An 18,819-nucleotide genomic window follows, 5' to 3' on the forward strand; every position below is an offset into this window, starting at 1 on the left:
GTTCCCACTGATTGCCAAATATTGTATTACGCTCTATTCCAAAACTCCCATTACTAATGTGCAACTCCAGTCAGCAGTTCGTCATTGTAGTTTACAACGCAGACACAAATAAATCGGTTACTAGGTGGTTAGCAATGTCTACAGGTTAAAAAGACAACGTTCGTCAAAAAATGCAATATGGCAATCTATATATCTAAATGTGCGTTGATTCGCATCGTTCTCAAAATGCTAGTTATTTATGAGATGTCATATAAGGACGAGAAGTGATGGCCAGATGTTGAGCGTATCGCTGTCCTATGACATCATTGCAAATGAACGACAACAATAAGACAGAAAAAGACTGAAATCACAGCTGCCTGCTCTCTTCCTCCAGTTAAACGCAAAGACATTTCTTGAGAGCGACTTCAAACTCGTGTTACGGTAATTTAATTGATCAATTTAGCGATAAAGCTCACTCACTTGTTATTAACTTCTTCCATCTCTTTTTGAGTTAATCTGTGTTGAGACTGAGCTTCCTTCAAGTCTTTTTTCTGTTGCCTCATCAGGGTCTGCTTTTCCTCCAACTCTTTCTCAATGTCATCCCTCTCTGCCTTGAATTGCCTGTAAGGAGGAGAGAAAAATGATAAAAAAACGTCAAAATAAACAACTTTGAAATGACAAACACCAGATGGACCTAACAACTGTAGTTGCAACTGCACTTCCTTCCTACAAATGCAACCAACAAGGAGATGAAATATACAATTTTTTTTCTTAATGTCATGCTAGACAACTACTAAAACTATAGCAGCACGGGTATGGTCTGTTGTAGAGCATAATCTAAACCTTTGTGGCTACCTAAGACTACCTTACCTGTCTTGAGGGTAAACAACGTAAGATTAGTATGACTCAAGTTGAACTGTTTTGTACTTTTGTTTGACCTCAACTGACCTTTGACCACCAAAATTAACAGGGTTCTTGTACTGGTTGAGGTGAACCTATACAGCTACTTTCTCAATCACCATGTACGTTTTACATTGTGCTGACAAACAAAGACGTCACACACACACATACATACATGTTTGTATTACATTCCAAACGAGGACCCCATTGTATTTTCCATTGTTCAATCCACGTACCTTAACCTAACAATACCCCATACAATAGAATTCTTCCGAGGACGTGGTGATTCTTTAGAAATCACAACCGAGGACCTGAAATTCTTTTGTTCAAGTCCTCGGTCAGAATACAAAACAAACGCACACATACAGCTGTATTTCATATTCAAACTGAGGACCCCATTGCATGTTTCCATCGTTCAAATCAACATACCATAGTCTGAGCAATATACCCCCTAAACAATAGAATTCTTCTGAGGGCGCCGCTATTCTTTTCAAACCACATCTGAGGACTTGGAATCGCTTGTTTCAGTCCTCAATCAGAATACAAAACAACTGCAGATACATACACACAGAGACAAATACACACACACACCTAGACTACAGACATGACTTTGACTACCTATTGCAAGTGAACCAAACAGGCAAAACTACTTCAAGTAAGTGAGGAGGAAGTATTCAATCGGTAGCTGCACTATGACTTCCTGTTTCCTAAAACACAAGATCGATTGAAGAAACACCCAAACAGAAGCAATTAAAAAAAAAAAAACATTAATTAACAACTTGAGACTAAGATGATGCCATTAGTAAACATGAAACATTGATAATTTTCTTTTGCCTTGCCAAGCATTGATAAATGAGCATCATTGTGTAGTAATCTAAAAGCATGATTAACTATTACCAGGAAACATTTTAATGATCCATAGAGCCAAGTTCATAAATAGAAACATTCTTGCTCCTCTTTTCTTTGTGCACAATACCTCAACTCCGGTGAGGTTTAAAAAAATCGCTGCCAGGCCGAGACTTGAGGGGTGAGGCCTTTCTCTCTACAAGGTGAAAAGAACTTCAAAACATATTGGTTTTTGGCTAATATGAACAGCAAAAAATGACTTGTCCCCACTAAACGTGCACTTTCTCATAAACGCAGTCCCAAACGTTGATAATAATTTAATACTGCACAGCCATCGCACCAATTTGGAAATTCCATTCAAACCAACAAAGCTTACCTGCCTCCACTGAACAATCGCACTTTCTCAGCACTGCATTTATCAAACATCTCTCTTCCTCTTCGCTTTCAGATCTACCTTCCTGAGTATTAGGACTAAGAGAGTCACAGCCTTGTAAAGGGCTTTGTCAACAGTGTTTGGTTTTATTTTAAACTCACCTGTTTTTTCTTTCCAATTCTCGAACTTTGATGCTGGATATTGTGTCACCTCCATCGAGAATCCGACCTTGAGAATTCTTCTCAGAATCTACAATGAAAGTTAAAGGTATTGTTTGGACTCTTCCAAGTCTATATGGCTTTGTAACCTTGAATAAATATCAAACCACATCCCTTCAAAAATGTAAGGTCTTAAGATGTACCCCTGTTAGCAACCCATCCAGAACAAAAGTTTTACAGGATTTCTTCTGGCTGTCCCTTGGACAACCAGGCCTTTACCTCTCTGCTTGTACAAACAGCAAATTTGGTTTTCTGAAAAAATTACACCAAAATAACAAAGAATGATCGATTTGTACACTGTAGGACAGATGTGTAGGTTTGGTGAATAGAGCACTGGTCAGTTTTGGGCCAGAAAAACCCTTTTGGTGGATCATAGGCCTTCCACTGTTTTTGTTCAATTTCAGTGTCTCCAAAGTGATGGTTTATCATTTTACCTATCTGTGGGGTATTCAGTTACAGTGCAGTTGCAGTGCAATCTGAATTTCAGTTCAACAATCAAGTCATCTGCCCGATGACCTCCGAAGTTTTGGTTAGTCTGAACCGAAATTTAGTTATCTCGGACAACGAGATGTCCATTCAAAATTTGCCCTGGCATCCATAGTCACAACACATCACTACGTGAGATCTGCTATACATACAAATGAACATTTCGTTTACAAACTGTTGTGTTCTCATTTTTGTGTTCCCAGTTTAAAAGTTTTGTGAAAGCCAGAAGGAATGAGCAGCTCACAATCTTTCTTTCCCTTTAAGGTTCTAAAGAAAGCTACCACAAAGAACATGAATGCACACCGGATAATACCAAACCAATACAACAGAGCGTGCACCCGAGAAGACCTACCTGCTAGCTTCTTCTTTAAATGTGTGACTTCATCTTGTAGCTTGTTGATTTGTTCTTCTCGGTTTTTATCTAACGGTAATTGTCCATTGTATACAGGGGACGAAGAATCTTGCAACTGTAGCTTTAAACCTGTAAACAACGACAAAATAAATAACAATGGTCACGCTGGGGTACTTAAAGGGGTACTCAGGTTAACAATATTCCATTGTATACAGGGGATGTAGAATCTTGTAACTGTAGCTTTAAACCTGTAAACAACGACAAAATATTAACAATGGTCACACTGGAGCGATTAAAGGGGTACTCAGATTTATGATATACCATAGTATACATGGGATGAAGAATCTTGCAACTGTAGCTTCAAACCTTTAAACAACAACAAAATAATAACAATGGTCACGCTGGGGTACTTAAAGGGATACTCAGGTTAACAATATTCCATTGTACACATGGGACAAAGAATCTTGTAACTAGCTTTAAACCTGTAAACAACAACAAAATAATAACAATGGTCGCACTGGAGCGATTAAAGGGGTACTCAGATTTACGATATTCCACTGAAGAATCTACAGGCTTTCCTTATCTTGACTACTTGCATCCAATGCAATCATGTACAACAAACCATGTGTGCAGTTTTAAGGCATGTGCCCTTTAACCCATATCTAACTTTTGCCACGTGTCTGAACGAAGGAGACATTTCCTCGTCTTTTAGGAATTAAAGGAACACTTTTGGAAAACGCAAATTTCTGTCTTCTATTTTTCAAAAACAATTTTTTTTTTCTACTTTCTGATGTACACAGGGTATAACATGGGGGAAACTGTAAATCTGTTATACAGACAAATCACGACCATTTTGCAATCTTTTAACTCGACACCGTGACTGTGTGGCAAGAAGCCAAACATTAGAAAGTGGCCTTTCATTACATGATCAATGGATCTTCCTATGAAAAAGAAAACAGCACGCAAATCAGTGAAACGTAAAGTAGCGAAACTACCAGACAATGACGACATTTTGCAAACTTTCAAATTTAAATCATAAACTACTAAACAAGAAACAATAGAGTAATTAAACGTTAGCTTTATTTCGGACATATTCATCGGATTAAAGAAAGAAGTGCAATAGCAAAATTTTGTCACTTAAAAAAATAACGACCTCACACAGACTTTCATTTCTATTGATGAGTGTTCTCTTTTGGAAAAGGTTACTTTTTCGTCTTCCCTTCTGCAATAATAATGGGAGCTACTGGGAGTACTTAGGGAAAGCAGCGAAACTGACAGACAATGACGACATTTTTTTCAAACCAACCACTTAACATGGTAACTGTTTAACAAGAAAGAATGACATTTACAAATATTAGCATTAATACGTGGACAATTTTTCGCTGCATATAAAAAAAACGAAAGGTGAATGCGAATTTCGTCACATGAAGATCAGACAAACGTCACACAGACTTTCACTTCTATTGAAATGTTACTCCATCAACTATTTTTAGATAACTTTTCATTGATCCATCCAGCAAGATAGGAGGATGTTATTTAATACAGCTAGACTTATATACCCATAAAACTCTATGTGAAAGTAAATGTATAACTTGGGCAGTCTGTACTTGACAAGGAACCCATGATCACACTTTCCTATATTCTAGAGTGCAAAATTCAGATATCTGCGTGAAAAGGATATCGGATGATTAAATGGTAGGGGGAACAGGGAAGGATGAAGGTGGACATAATTGCAGTGGCGTCGCCAAGGGGGGGCCAGGGGGGCACGTGCCCCCCTGGAAAACCTAGTGCCCCCCGAGTGCCCCCCATCTGAGATTTGGGTTGGTAAAAAAAGATATATATATATATTTTGTTATATTCAACTCCCATCATCTGAGTTGGTTTTTCATAAGGACAAAGAAGCACAGTAATTCGTATTTTCTTCAAATGAGCTGCGAAAAAATGAAAAAGTTTATCCTTGACCGTCGGGTATCGAAGTCGTAACCCGTGCCATCACAACTCGTGAATTGGATGCCTGTGAAATGCCGAAAATCCGGACCTGCTGTGAGAAGGGAGGGTACTGCAGTATGTTGCCTTGGTCTGAGGTTGACAGGTTAGGAGCTGACGAAATGTGAGAATGTGAGGGTCCACAGGCACCATACTTGCCTATATTTGTGGACCCATATATTAACCCTGTTGTGTAGGGGGTGCAGAGGTCATTTGAGGTCAGATGCTTGTAGGAACAAATGGCGAATGTTCACACCTGCATACTGAGCTATACTTGATGTGTGATCAAACTTTGGATTGCATGGTGAGATCCCTGATAGGAGCCAATAACGATGCTGGAACCTGTTACATCTTAATAGATAATGGGAGAAAACGAGAAGGACAAGAAAGGAATCGGGGGTCATGCACACATTAATTCAACAAATGTAGGTTCTATTGATAGGGTTAGGCATAATATCGACAGCATGTGGTTCATATCCTCTGCAAAATTCTGCGCATTGTTTAAATCATTACCTCAAAAATAGCAATTTCTGGAGATATCTTCAGATCGAATTTAGCATCAAATGTGGCACCAATTTGCATCTAGCCCATCCTCTGTATGCGAAAATTTCCACCCTTCCCCTTAGACCCCTCCCCAAGGACGGCGATCCGTATCCACCTAAGTGCCCCCCATCAAATGCTGGTGCCCCCCTGTGCCCCCCAGACTGAAAAGTCTGGTGACGCCACTGCATAATTGACCTATTTCATACCCATTGGTGTAGTTGGCAAGGACTTCCCTGGTCATGTTTGATTGGTTCCTAGATGTCCATTTTATAACTGTCTGTCTTTGAAACATACTCATTCGTTCCTCAGAACGACATCACACTACATGTGGAACGTTCAACACTAAAAAGTGCTACAATATATATATATATATATATATATATTTTCATGTTTTACGAAACTTTGGTTTTGGTTTTAGGTTGGTAACTTACTTGAAATAATATTCTCCTTCTCTTTCTTTTCTGCTTCCAGTCTTTTAATCTTCCTCTCGTAGGAATCAATGTCGAGTCTTGTGTCTTTATCGATCACACTGTCTTTGGCTTCTATTAGGGAACCGACATCAGATAATTTACTGGAAAAGAGATTCATCGAAAGAAAAATGCTCAAATGCTTTGCAGCTAAAATACCGAAATATATAACCCCTAACATTAGGGACTCGGTAATGACATACATACATCTCCACAAAGGTACCCAGCCAAATTATGCTTGTCATGCTTTTATCACCACACAATAGTAAAAAAAAAAAAAAAGCATTTTTAACAGAAACAAAACTTTAGGAATATTATCCATTAGTCCTTTCTTGACACAGTATTTGATAGTGATCTGCATATTTGCACAAGAGGAACATATCAAAATTGGGTTAATATCTTGAAATATGAAAAAAATATGTCCAATGGTTAAACTCATTTTCAAGTGATAAAAACACATAATACTAAATATTTGCATCCAAATTGCAATTGCATACATCACAATATGAATGCACCACAGTTCAGTGGTATCTTGTAAACTACGAAACCCTGTTCATCACGTTAGAACCTGTTCCCTGTCCAGGGTCAAGACAATATAAGAGTTAAAAATAATGCAAAAAAGTCTTGATTTTATTCCCCTCCAGAGTGATTCTTCTAAACTGCTCATATATGAATATTTTTTTCTATCTTAGATTAAAATCTTAACGATGTAATAACTTATTAGTCCAGAGTTCATTAATCTAAGCTACAGCTTGCAAAGACTACACTGCATTAACAATTAACTGTCTGTCTACTTTTGATTTCCCTGTGCCTTCACTGTCTGAAGGTGAAGGATCACAAAACAAATACACACAAAAAGAAGAAGAAGGAAAAAAAAACGACCTTGACATAGATGATTCACTTTCACAAAACTGAACTTAATTTAAAACAACAGTCTCTTTGCTCAATGATCTTAAAGCAACAGTTTATATACTAGGTTCTATTTTTGTAGCATTCTGACAATTCACACAATTTGGAATCTAACTAGAGGGATCTATCTGGAAGTTGGTAGTTATTGCAGTGCGTGTGCACGCTCCAAATTTGCATTACTGGCCAAGTGAAAGATACCTACATGACTGCATGTTGAAACTTAAAGTTTCATAAAGTCCCTGTACATTTGAAGTTTCAGAGGCTAGCTGCGTAGCCAACTTTTTCTGAGCCTGTCACCGCGCTCACAAGCGCCCTACCTTTGTAGGTACCTACATGACTACAATTCCTGGTGTGTTGTCCGCACAAAAAATAATACCATGAACAACCGAACAACCGAAAAGTTCTTCCTAATACTGGAAGCATTCCACACGCACTACAATATTGCGTGTTTGCAGGCAAATGCAGTTCTAGTTGGTAGTTGGGCTCTAAAGGTAGTTGGGATGTTCCTAATGAACAATTTTATAATCATTTAGACCTGACTGGCTGACTGCTGTTGAAAATTTACCACAAATCACACACTTATTTTGTTGACATCATGTTTGTTATTATGTTTTTGGTTACAGGACATTGCTCACATAACTGGTATGAAATCTGGTGGGAATCAGAAGCCCTGTTTTTATACACAAAGTGTCAAACCCTGCACTCCTGGTCCGATCTGTAGTGCAAACAAGGATCAGACCCCGCGAATTGAACCCTGTGACAGGCTAGGATCAAGAGAGGATTGGGGCCCTATGCTCAGAGCTAAATTTGTAGTGTAAAAGTAGCTCAGGGTTGACCAAGGGTACAACGATGACCTTTGACCTTCGTTGTTGTTTGGTACTCTTGTAATTTGACACAATAGTAGTAGGCATTTTTAAGCAACATCACTGCATATCACAGTTTACTTTTGGACCTTTTCTTCTAGGAGACAAACCTCAATTTCTGGTTTGTTGATCAAAAGTGCAAGCTCTGATGTAAATGCGAAGAGGTTTATCTTGCTTTTAATACTAAAAACCAAGCGAGGGGTCATAACTGTAATGTTAATGTGGCCAGTACATAGTTATGAAACAAAAGTTGCTGTTAAAACATTCTAGGCAGGAGTTGTCCTAGCTATGAACTCTCGTGGGTAATAACCAGATAACGGCTACTTTGTATCTCGAGAAAGACTTTACAGAGACTTTATAGATCTCACATGTAAATGATGGAAAATAGAAATATATTTATGAAACACAACATCCTACTTTAACTTTCTAGGCTGGAATTGTCCTAGCTATGAACTCTAATGGGTAATAACCAGCTTTTTATTGTTCCTTATTGAGAGAAAAAGACTTTAGACTAACTAAGAGACATTTCAAATGTAAAATAGAGAAAAGTGTCACGGGAAATTGAACGTGGTGATGAGACACCAAATGTTGCTTTACCTTTCTACACAATTAAGTTTAGTGGAAGCTATTGGTACTTAGATAAGATTGCCTCCTAAGATAGACAATGCTGTCTATGAGATAAATCCCTGCCGACATTCCTTATCTACATTCCACATTTACAAGATAGAAAATGAGGTTAACACAGCAAGACTGAAAAGCTCCCCGGTGATATCTCTCTGATCAAAAAAAAATGATGTTCTGTTGGATCCCTACAGAATGGATAACATATATTTGGTTTAATGTACAGCTGAAGTTGAACCGCTGAGCCACACACATCACAAACAGACTGTTCAAATGACTGACCAAATTCGGTAAGAATTTACCAGATGACTTTTTTTTTTCTTTAATGATATTTAAGAACACGTTTTATGATGGTGACCGTGATGCACTCTTTACCAACACAATTCACCTGAGCATACTGTAACAAACGTTGTTACACAACATAAGGACAGATGTTCAAAATAACATTCATAACATGCTAGGGGGATTTAACTTGAATCATGTCAATCATATTAGGTTACTTTGTTTAGTTGATGTTGGGTTGCTTAATTTTTTTAATATTTTTATATTACATTTGTTTTTTAAATCCTATGGCAACTGGGGATGAGGAAACCAAATGTGTAGATTGTATTTTATATGATATCTTATCATCTTAACTTTGCTTTTTCTTTTCCTTTTATATCAGTCATTCTTCCTGTTAACATATTATATGACTCCTCTTTATAAATTTGATATATTTATCCTGGAATGAATAAATGAAAATGAAATAAAATGACACCAACCCAGAAGTTACAGCTCTAGGTAGTTGGATTTAAGGAAACAAATTTTGACACATTTATCTACAATAGTATTTTATGAATAGAAAATTGCTCACCAGATATGAAGAGGCTGTGTGATAGATCATATACGTCCACCACTCATGTGGATACATCCATCATGTAACCTTATATGTGGCACAGTTAAGCATACATAAGTAACTGATCCATACAATACATGATGATCATGATGTAGTATGTATGTAGCAGTTCCCCAGTATGACTGGATAATTAGAGCATTGCTATATATGCATGGTAAGCTTGAAACATTCAGTATGTGTGTCAAGAGGAAGACCAGATATAAAGATATGCTAATGTATACATGTGTTCACCATGTAATGAATACACCCATGGTATGCTGTTACATAAGACCCAGTTTAGCATGCTGTAATGATGGACACACTAATACAAAGCAGTTCATAGTATGGACGCATCACCTGGATTGATTAAATCCGGTGACCCTTCAGCAGGTAGAGGCTGACCAGATATAAAGATATGATAATATAAATGTGTTCACGATCTAATGAATACACACATCAAGTATGCTGTTACATATTAGACTCAGTTTAATATGCTGTAATGATGGACACACTAGTACAAAGCAGTTCATAGTATGGACGCATCGCCTGGATTGATTAAATCTGGTGACCCTTCAGCAGGTAGAGGCTGACCAGATATGAAGATATGATAATATATATGTGTTCACGATCCAATGAATATACCCATCAAGTATGCTGTTACATATTAATATCTTGTTTAATATGCTGTAATGATGGACACACTAATGCAAGGTAGTTCATAGTATGGACGCATCGCCTGCATTGATTATTGCTATATCTAAGAATTATAGTTATCTATATACAGGGTCACGCTCTAACGATCCGGCTTTTTTTACAAAGGGCTCTCAGCATTCAGTGTGTGTCACGAGGCTGATCGCACACACAGACATGGTATGTCTTTATTCTCTAATGAAAACACACCCATTGGTGTATTCTTACATGTGACTCAGTTTAATTGTATTGTTACTAATGTGAACTGATATCTACATGTCAGATATGTTGGATACACCACAAACCAGTTACAGCATGCACACATTATCTGGAGCAAAAATCAATTCATATTGATCCTTTTCAGATCTTCTCCATGCCTGAAGAAAATCTTAACATGTATGTTACAGCAGAAATAGATCATTAATCAAATCTTCGTCTAAATAGTCTGAAGTATTTTCATGAGCATGATAACATTGTTTAGAGCACAGACATCAAGGTAACCAACACAATTTTGACTTCATGTCCTGGAGGAAATTTTAATTCCTTTCACAAATCTCGTGAGAAATACTTCAGACCAATAACACACCAGCACAGGACCGTGACATTGTTTGAATTAAAATATCGCTCGTTAAGATGGATTTTGACTTGTCTAATAAAAATACAGACCACATTAAGCACTCTTCAAGGTCTGGACACTGCGAAACTATTGCAAATAAAAGCTAATAACAAAAGTTTAAAAGGCATGTTTTCTTTCATAGTACTTTCTGTAAGTGTTGGAAGCAATATACAGACATTAAAAGCCCATGGTTACGGTCTTCTTTTCCTTTCTTTTGCCCTTTCTACTTGACAGTAATTTTAGAGACAGAAAAACAGAAAGTTTCTACTAATTTATCAAGCCTAGATATTTACAACCAATCAATCACACAATCAATCAATCAATCCAAGGTTCCAACATGAACAACAGTCATCATGTTGTCATGGTTGCACTGTTTGGAAATCCTGTCACCCCCAGGTGCAACATCAGACAACAGTCAAGAAGACATAACAGACTCACAGGACCTCCCTAAAGACTTTCAGAAATTAAATAATAATTTATGTGAAAGCAATCTAACTCTACCTCCTTCATCCGAAAAAAGAAAAGAAAAAAAAGAAAGGTTTTTATGATGAGTCAAGAGCTATTCCGCTTACCTATTCCTTGTAAACGTGAAACCTACAAATGGCAGATGATTCCCTGTGAATTCTCTGTGGGTGTTAGGTGGAACTGCGTCAGAGACTTTCAGATCGGTATCGTCTACATCAAAATTGGAGGTATCGACGTTATTTGAGACTTCAGGTTTGTAGGGAGGAATCACTGAAACGGAGAGCATCAAGAAAAAATTCACAATAATGCCAAAGGTAAATTTATGGGTCAAACAGCTTAATTTGAAAAGGAAAAAAAAAAGAATTATGAAAAATTATCATTATTATTATTATTTTGGGGGGGGGGGGGAATTTGATTTAAAGTTCTTTCAAGTTTGCCAAAATCTGGCTGAAAGTAGTCAAACTATGAAATCTTTCCTAATTTTTTAATCAATTGATAAGAAAGTAATAAGTCACATCACTTCTAGAAATTTCTTTGTCCAATTATTGGAATGATTTTTTTGTTTTGACTCGTCAAGGTTAATGAGCTAATATGGGACTTTCAGTATTGCAATAACCAACTACTAACGATCAGCACAAAAAGATTTTTAACTAGGTTAATAAGATTACTTCTAAAGCCAAAAAATGACTCAGAGGCCACTTTTCAAAAATTTCATTTTCTTTGGCCTGGGACCTACGAAAACTACCTTAAATATCGTAAAACCCCTTTTGGCTGTTAGGAGCCAGGTAGGAAAAGGCTAATGTAAAATCAAAAGATTATCAGATAAAACCATGATGATGGGTCTCCTGAGTGTTAATATACCATAAACATTTATCTGAAATGTCACATTGCATAACATTAAAATTGACTAAAATTTGTCAAAACCTTGTTCAAACTTCTAGCAAACAGTATGTTACACCAACAAATTAAATTGAATTCATCAGAAAATCCTTTTGGTATGAAAAACAAGAGTGAAAACCCTCCATGGTTACTTGTCATGTAAAGAAAAGGATAAAACTGCATTTATAGGAATTTTGATCTGAATAAATTCTAAATTTTAAGCTAAACTTACTATCTCTTATATTATTCCAATCAATTCCCTCAAAAAATGGATGGTTTCTGACTTCTTGCAGGTTATTGCTTCCCAGCCGTTGGGCTGCTGGACAAATGAGCTTCCTGATCAATTCTTTGGCAGCATCAGAAACATCGTCTATATCTTGAGGAAATTCAAAGTATTTCTGAAATGAGAAAAATGAGAATAATTTTTTTTTATTTGATTTGTTTTTAAATCTTTTTTTTTTAATACTTGAATATGTACAGGGTCAAGGACATATTCCAATCATTTTGATCAATTTGAAGAGTCAGCTAAGCTCAGCGAAGGAATTCAATTGCTATAGGAGTGGGCACTGCTGATGACCCAATACAGTGGGACACTGCCTTAGTTAGCAACAACGAATGGGTTCAGCTGGACAAGTCTCGTACCCATAGTAGAGCTAGTATACCATGGTACAGTATGATTAATAACATCATAAAGTTCGCACTAATTCCCAAAAAGAGTTCTGGTTTTTGTATTTACGGGGGATGATGCTTTATCTTTGATCTACTCTAGCTCTAACATCTACGCACCCTATCCCACTTCCAGGACACCGCCATCTTTCTCCTCCTCCTTCTTTCAGATCAACGACTCAGAAGCACACACCTACATGAGTTTTTCACAGATATTTACAACCAAACATATCCATACTCAAAATTAGTAGAACAACTCAATTCCTACTTTTGACTGACAGTGTCTTACATCCCAAGATTATCTGCTGGCTACATTTGATAGTCACTTAGCTAACAATCAATCATAGCTTTATAGTAGTTCTAAAACACTTTTTTTTTTCATTTTCCTAGTCTTTTACTTTGATACATTCTACCTTTTAGTTTTCTCATGATTTACCCAGTATGCAGACTTCCAATGGCCACTCGCAACTAATATTAAACTGTACGCATGAACTGAGCACTGATTCACAAATCACTTGAAAAATCTGTAAAACTATTAAATTTCTTTGGAATGTTTGAAATACTTGTATAAAAGACGATGATTGAAGAGAGGTCTCTCATCATCTCTTTTATTTCAATATTTAGATCTTCCCTTTTTCTTATAACTATTGTGTAATCTGTTCCCCCCCAACTCCCCCCCCATCCCCAATCCCACTTTAATACTTTTTAAGTCATCTCTAATATATACAAAAAAGGCACCCTAGTTTGTACACTCAAAAGTACCACTTCATAGATAACCTATCCCTCAACAGCTGTACTATATCTGTTCTCCATAAGGTAAACCTTCACGTTATCACAACACCCTCTGCCCATATCTTTCAACATCGCACACAATTTCTTGACTAAACTCGCTTCCTTTGCCATGCATGCGACGCAACATTAAAAGCCTTTAAACGGCGACATCTGCTGAAGCAAATTACCCTCGGAACATGTTCGAAGCGATAACAAATGTTGGTTTTAGTCTGTAGGGATTTGCTTCTTCACCTTCTTTGGGAAGGGCGGAGACTGAACACCTAAATACAGTTTGCAGCTGCGTTTCTTTTTGGCCTGTCGGGCATTCCATAGGGACTGCGTAATCTATGCCTAGATCTTCGGTTCGCTCTTCTATTTTACTCTTTTACCCTGTTTTCAAAGCTTGATCGATCCTCGATGCAGATCCAGCTCGTTGGAGGAGTCATTAATGTTTGCAATGGCATTTGATCGATATAATAAACCGTCCCGCAGTGTAGCCGTAAGCTATGAATTTAAATTACATTGGCATGGTAATAGCACTTCAGGATGATAGGACTGTTGTTTAATGATATACACCCATTGATACAAAGACTTAAGATTCCCATACTATTAAACAAAGAACAGGATTTTGGCTGGGAAACATGAAGAAGAGCTAGACATGTATGGGAGGCACTAGATCAACTAGTCTTCAAAGCTGTGACGAACACTTAATATACCTGAATCACCTAAGCTCACATTACCATAAAACCAGCGCTATTTTTTTAAGTAGTACAAAGGTCAGAGGAAGCGACAGTGGCGGATCCAGGATTTCGCCGAAGGGGGGGCCCAGATGGGAAATGCCTAATCGTCGTCCTGGGGGAGGGGTCTAAGGGGAGTGGGTGCCCCCTCCCCTTTGGGAAAATTTCACAAAATATGGAGGTCCTCGGTGCAATCTGGTGCTACTTTTCGTGAAAGTTTGGAGTAAAATTTATTTCCAATAAATCATGTATTCATGGTTTGCCGGGCATATATTTGCAATTTCGAGCAATGAGCTGGGATTTACGTCTTTGGGGAGTAGGTGGTGATGAAAACTACTTTTTACCAGGCTACTCCAGGCCATTTCATCTTGGATGCCCCCTTCCAGATGGAGACTATTGATGCAGTCAGAGTGCCCCTCTCACCTTCACTTTATCAGAATGATGGTGTACTCTTTTTGCAAATTTATTTTACAAAAAATTACACGCACAGTGGCGTAGCTAGGATTTTTTGAGTGGGGGGCATGGGGGGCTGTTCTTTCTTGTGGGGGGGCGGAGTTTACTATCTAAGCGGAGCGCCACCTTGGTTGGCGCGGAGCGTACAGAGAAAATTTGAGATTTCAGCACCCCCCAGATCGCAGGAGATGGCACCTGTGAGGCAAAATAGCAACCAAAATGATGTGCAACTTTGGTGACAGAAATGCAAAAAAAGTTTTTTCTCTTTCATGCTGACTGGCCTTGCCAACTCAGCCAGACTTTAAACTTGAGGGAAGTTGGCATCATTTGTCGTTTCAAGCTGTCAAGGCCTTTCTCCCAACTCAAACCCCTGTGGGCTACCGGTAGATTTGCAGGATATGCCCACATGTGGACTTAAATAGCATTAGAGGAAGGGGGTGGAAGACTAACACGCATCGATGTTTCGGTAATGGTCCACATTGATGGCTCGGTGCTTATTAGGCCATTTATTGGGTTTCTTGAGGCAGCTGTCATCAGAATCTGGCTTTTTGTGCCAATCGATGACCGATAACATGTATTGGTATGTAAATTTCTTCTTCATATATCTAGCAACACTCTAAAAACAAATGAGTGGATTTCATTCCATTGGAGTGATCACTCGGCGCACTTCAATTTAAGAGTAAAATTTAACTCTATTGGAGTTAACCCTCACTCCTAATATGAGTGAATATAACTCTATTAGGAGTTAAGATTTACTCCAATGGAGTGGAAATTCACTCTTATACCGGAATGTGCTCAGTGATCACTCCCATGGAGTGAAATTCACCTATGTTTTTATCAGTACAGTACAGTGCATATCATCATAGACGTACGTACGTACGTACTACGTACGTTCGTATATCAGACGCACTCGATACCCACGATACGATACGGTCCTGGAGAAACTATTTCCACTCATCATTTTTTAAGGCGATACAGTAGTGAGTATTGAACAGGCACAGCCGCATGTTTGCAGGAAATTCAGAATTCCCAATATTTTATATCTCTACCAGTAGTGAAAATCATGTTTCGACAGTTTCGTGGACATAAAAAGTTGTTTTGTGGAATATTCAATGACATATCAGGGGCGGATGCAGGATTTGTGACAGGGGGGGGGTCTGACTGGTCCAGCCGCGCCTGAACGTAAGACTATCTAAGCGGAGCGCCATCATCGGTTGGCGCGGAGCGTACAAGAAAATTTTTGGCTTTACAAACCCCCCAGATGGCCGGAAACGGCACTTCCCGAGTATTCTAAGCAGCATGTACCTAGCCTGAAAATATGGATCTCATGTCTGCAATTTCAGGCCCCCCGTAGCTACGCCACTGATCACGCATGGGGCACTTTCCCTCGAACGCGGTAAAAAAAAATCAAAAAAAAAAACAAAAACAAAAAAATCAGGATTTTCAAAAAGGGGGGGCCCGGGCCCCCCGGGCCCCCCCCTGGATCCGCCCCTGAGCGAGATGACATTCATGTGAGTGAGATCATCATTCATCTGCATCATTCATCTCACAGTTGAGGTGCTCCATTGAATTACCTAGTCCTACACAGTTTACTGTACAGTCAATGTACATGTGCTCCTGCCACATAGTAAATTTCAACTTATATAACATGCTCTATGAGTCTGACGGAGAATTTCAAGGCTAATGTTTACTGTCCATAGCTAGCACAAGCTATTTATGGACATACTTCCTTTTCAAGATACAGGTCTGATTCTGAACAAGAAATCCTCTTTTCTTTATACCACATATGGCTTAACAGGTTACTCAAACTCCCTGCTCCCAACCCCCCCCCCCCTCCCACTAAACAGCTTAATTCCCCTGCCCTGTGGACTCCCCAAACCAGGGTTTACCATGCATACAGACACTACCAAAACAAGTACCAGATAGAAGAATCCTGTATTCCCAACTTTGCCCCTGCCAAGTAAGAGAGGTGTCAATGATTAGCTTTGTTACAAAAGGATAGCACTCTACTAATAGGATTTCACATTCACTGTGTCCATCCTTACAAGTGATTTCTACCCAGCAAGGGCCCTTGATGAATTAAAAGTCAAGAATCCGCAGTCCGAACTTTTCCGAAACAGTTTGATATAGCAGATCTCAATGAGTCATTTTCTTAATCCAGTTGATACTTCATCAATCCATCAGACCTTCTAAGAGGATGGCCTCGCTGACAGACTTCCTCTCCTAGACAAAGGCCTGCTTCTGAACCAGAAATCCTCTTTTGTTTATACCCAATGTCTTTTAATTAGGTTACTCTTACAAAGACAGGAAAAGCAGCTGCTCTGGGCAATGTTCACTGGATTACTACCGTCCCAGAATGCTGCCGATTTCAACAGTGTTTCCCTCAGGGGGTTTGAATTGCCCTTAGATGACCTAGGGAATAAAATCCACTTTTGAGAGAAGGGTTTATAGACAGCAACGGGAGGAGACCCCGGTGTGTTAAAGATAGGCACGTGGGCTGCTTCTGTTGGGATTACAACACGTTTTTGTCATCTGTTCCCAAAGTCTTCTAACACATGTGTTCTGCTATGCTAAACTGTACACGAGACTTTAAAACACATTGACGGTCGATCACACACTCGGAGACAGCATCCTTGGTTCAAGTTGGTGCTGTTAACACATGTCTGAGCAATAATGGCAGCAAATTTGACGAAAAACTTGTCCTGGTAAAACTTAAGAAGCTAATTAAAGCAATAGAAGACCCCATGAGGAATAATTAAGAGAACAATAATTGAGAGAAGCCATGTGATGATAATAATGTATTGCTTTAAGTTGTGGGCCAGTGTTGCCTCGCTTTAACACAACTGCCTAAAACCGTGGGACTAAACCATGTACTGTGTACGCAGTTTCCAGCAAGCAAAATTTCAGGTTACGCAGAGCTGATTTGATCTAGCTTTCACATTTCTCTGCCTAGCATGGAAATTGTATTCATTCCATCGTCAAATCTGCTCATTTGATTTCACATATACATCGACAGCAGCTGAAAGGCTATGTTTAATGATTCTATTACACTTGATCAAACTTGATCCAATGAGTATTCACCAGATAAATAAAAAGAAAGAAATAAATAATCACTTCAGCTCGGTCACATTAGAAACGTAGAATGGTATTGTCCACATTATGAAATCACATTCAAGGAAAAAAAAACAGGAGTTACTGAAATTAGTGTTCAACCGATTATGCATAACAGAAAATACCGATTACCGATTATTTTTTTCATAATCGTACCGATTCCGATTATTTGAAAATGAGAAAATATCCCGTATATACGAAATCGGCAATAAAGTTTGACAGAAACAATTATTGTTGTGATTTCCCCCGTTTCCTTTTGCTTCGTTGTTTTACAAGGCTCTAAGGTATCATTTTGTATGTACCAAATTACCTCTGGAGTTTCTCGGAAAGAAAAAGAAGTTTTTTTTTTTTTTTAATTTCCAAAATACGAAATATGACATCCTACCTAGTCAGCACTGTGTTAAGCGAATGGCCTAACCACCTCGACGTGAATGTCACCTGTTAATGGCTTGAAATGGGCTAAGAATAGTTTCTCAAAATATCCATCTCAAAAAGTATCTCAGACAAACCATCCATCTCCAATCTTTACCAAAGTGTAAATTTTAATGACATATTGCCTTCATTCCGACATTATTTTGTACTTATTTTCAGTATTATACCGTTTATGAACAAATAGAAATGTTACGAACTTCAAGTTAAACAAACCTATTCGTTACCTATTTAACTCCATTCAGGTTCAATTAGAAAATGTAAGCTTAGGCCAATCAAACTGAAAAGCAAATTGTTCCATCGTAACTTGTTTAAAATTACTCTAAAATGTAATACCAGATTGATGTAAAGAAATAATAACAACTAGAAACTACTCCAATGTAAAACATAACACTCCCTCTTTAAGACATATCACTTACAGTACCTTCCAAACAAATTGAAAGTTGTAAAGTAAGCTACGCATTTTTTTTTTTTTTTTTTTTTTGCAAACCGATGGTTAGGCTACATTTCCCATTGACTTAGTGTGGTTGTTAGGCTAACATGTGGTCGAAGATTGCAGTTTCCGTGGATATTTTTATTTTTTAT

General features: G+C 38.1%; 1 protein-coding gene across 4 annotated transcripts in view; it reads right to left on the reverse strand.

Moving 5' to 3' along the window:
- LOC139971200 (serine/threonine-protein kinase MRCK alpha-like) overlaps positions 1 to 18,819 on the reverse strand; it is a 124,285-nt gene that overhangs the window by 32,496 nt on the left and 72,970 nt on the right. For all 4 annotated transcript variants that reach the window (XM_071977460.1, XM_071977458.1, XM_071977457.1 and 1 more), the window contains exons 8-13: positions 12,300 to 12,465; positions 11,296 to 11,458; positions 6,115 to 6,254; positions 3,155 to 3,283; positions 2,260 to 2,347; positions 460 to 600 (exon numbers count right to left, since the gene is read on the reverse strand). In XM_071977460.1, coding sequence (XP_071833561.1) covers positions 460 to 600; positions 2,260 to 2,347; positions 3,155 to 3,283; positions 6,115 to 6,254; positions 11,296 to 11,458; positions 12,300 to 12,465 — 827 coding nt within the window. The remainder of the gene's footprint in view (positions 1 to 459; positions 601 to 2,259; positions 2,348 to 3,154; positions 3,284 to 6,114; positions 6,255 to 11,295; positions 11,459 to 12,299; positions 12,466 to 18,819) is intronic.

This window comes from Apostichopus japonicus, chromosome 8 (genome assembly GCF_037975245.1).
Source record: "Apostichopus japonicus isolate 1M-3 chromosome 8, ASM3797524v1, whole genome shotgun sequence".
Lineage (NCBI taxonomy): Eukaryota > Metazoa > Echinodermata > Holothuroidea > Aspidochirotida > Stichopodidae > Apostichopus > Apostichopus japonicus.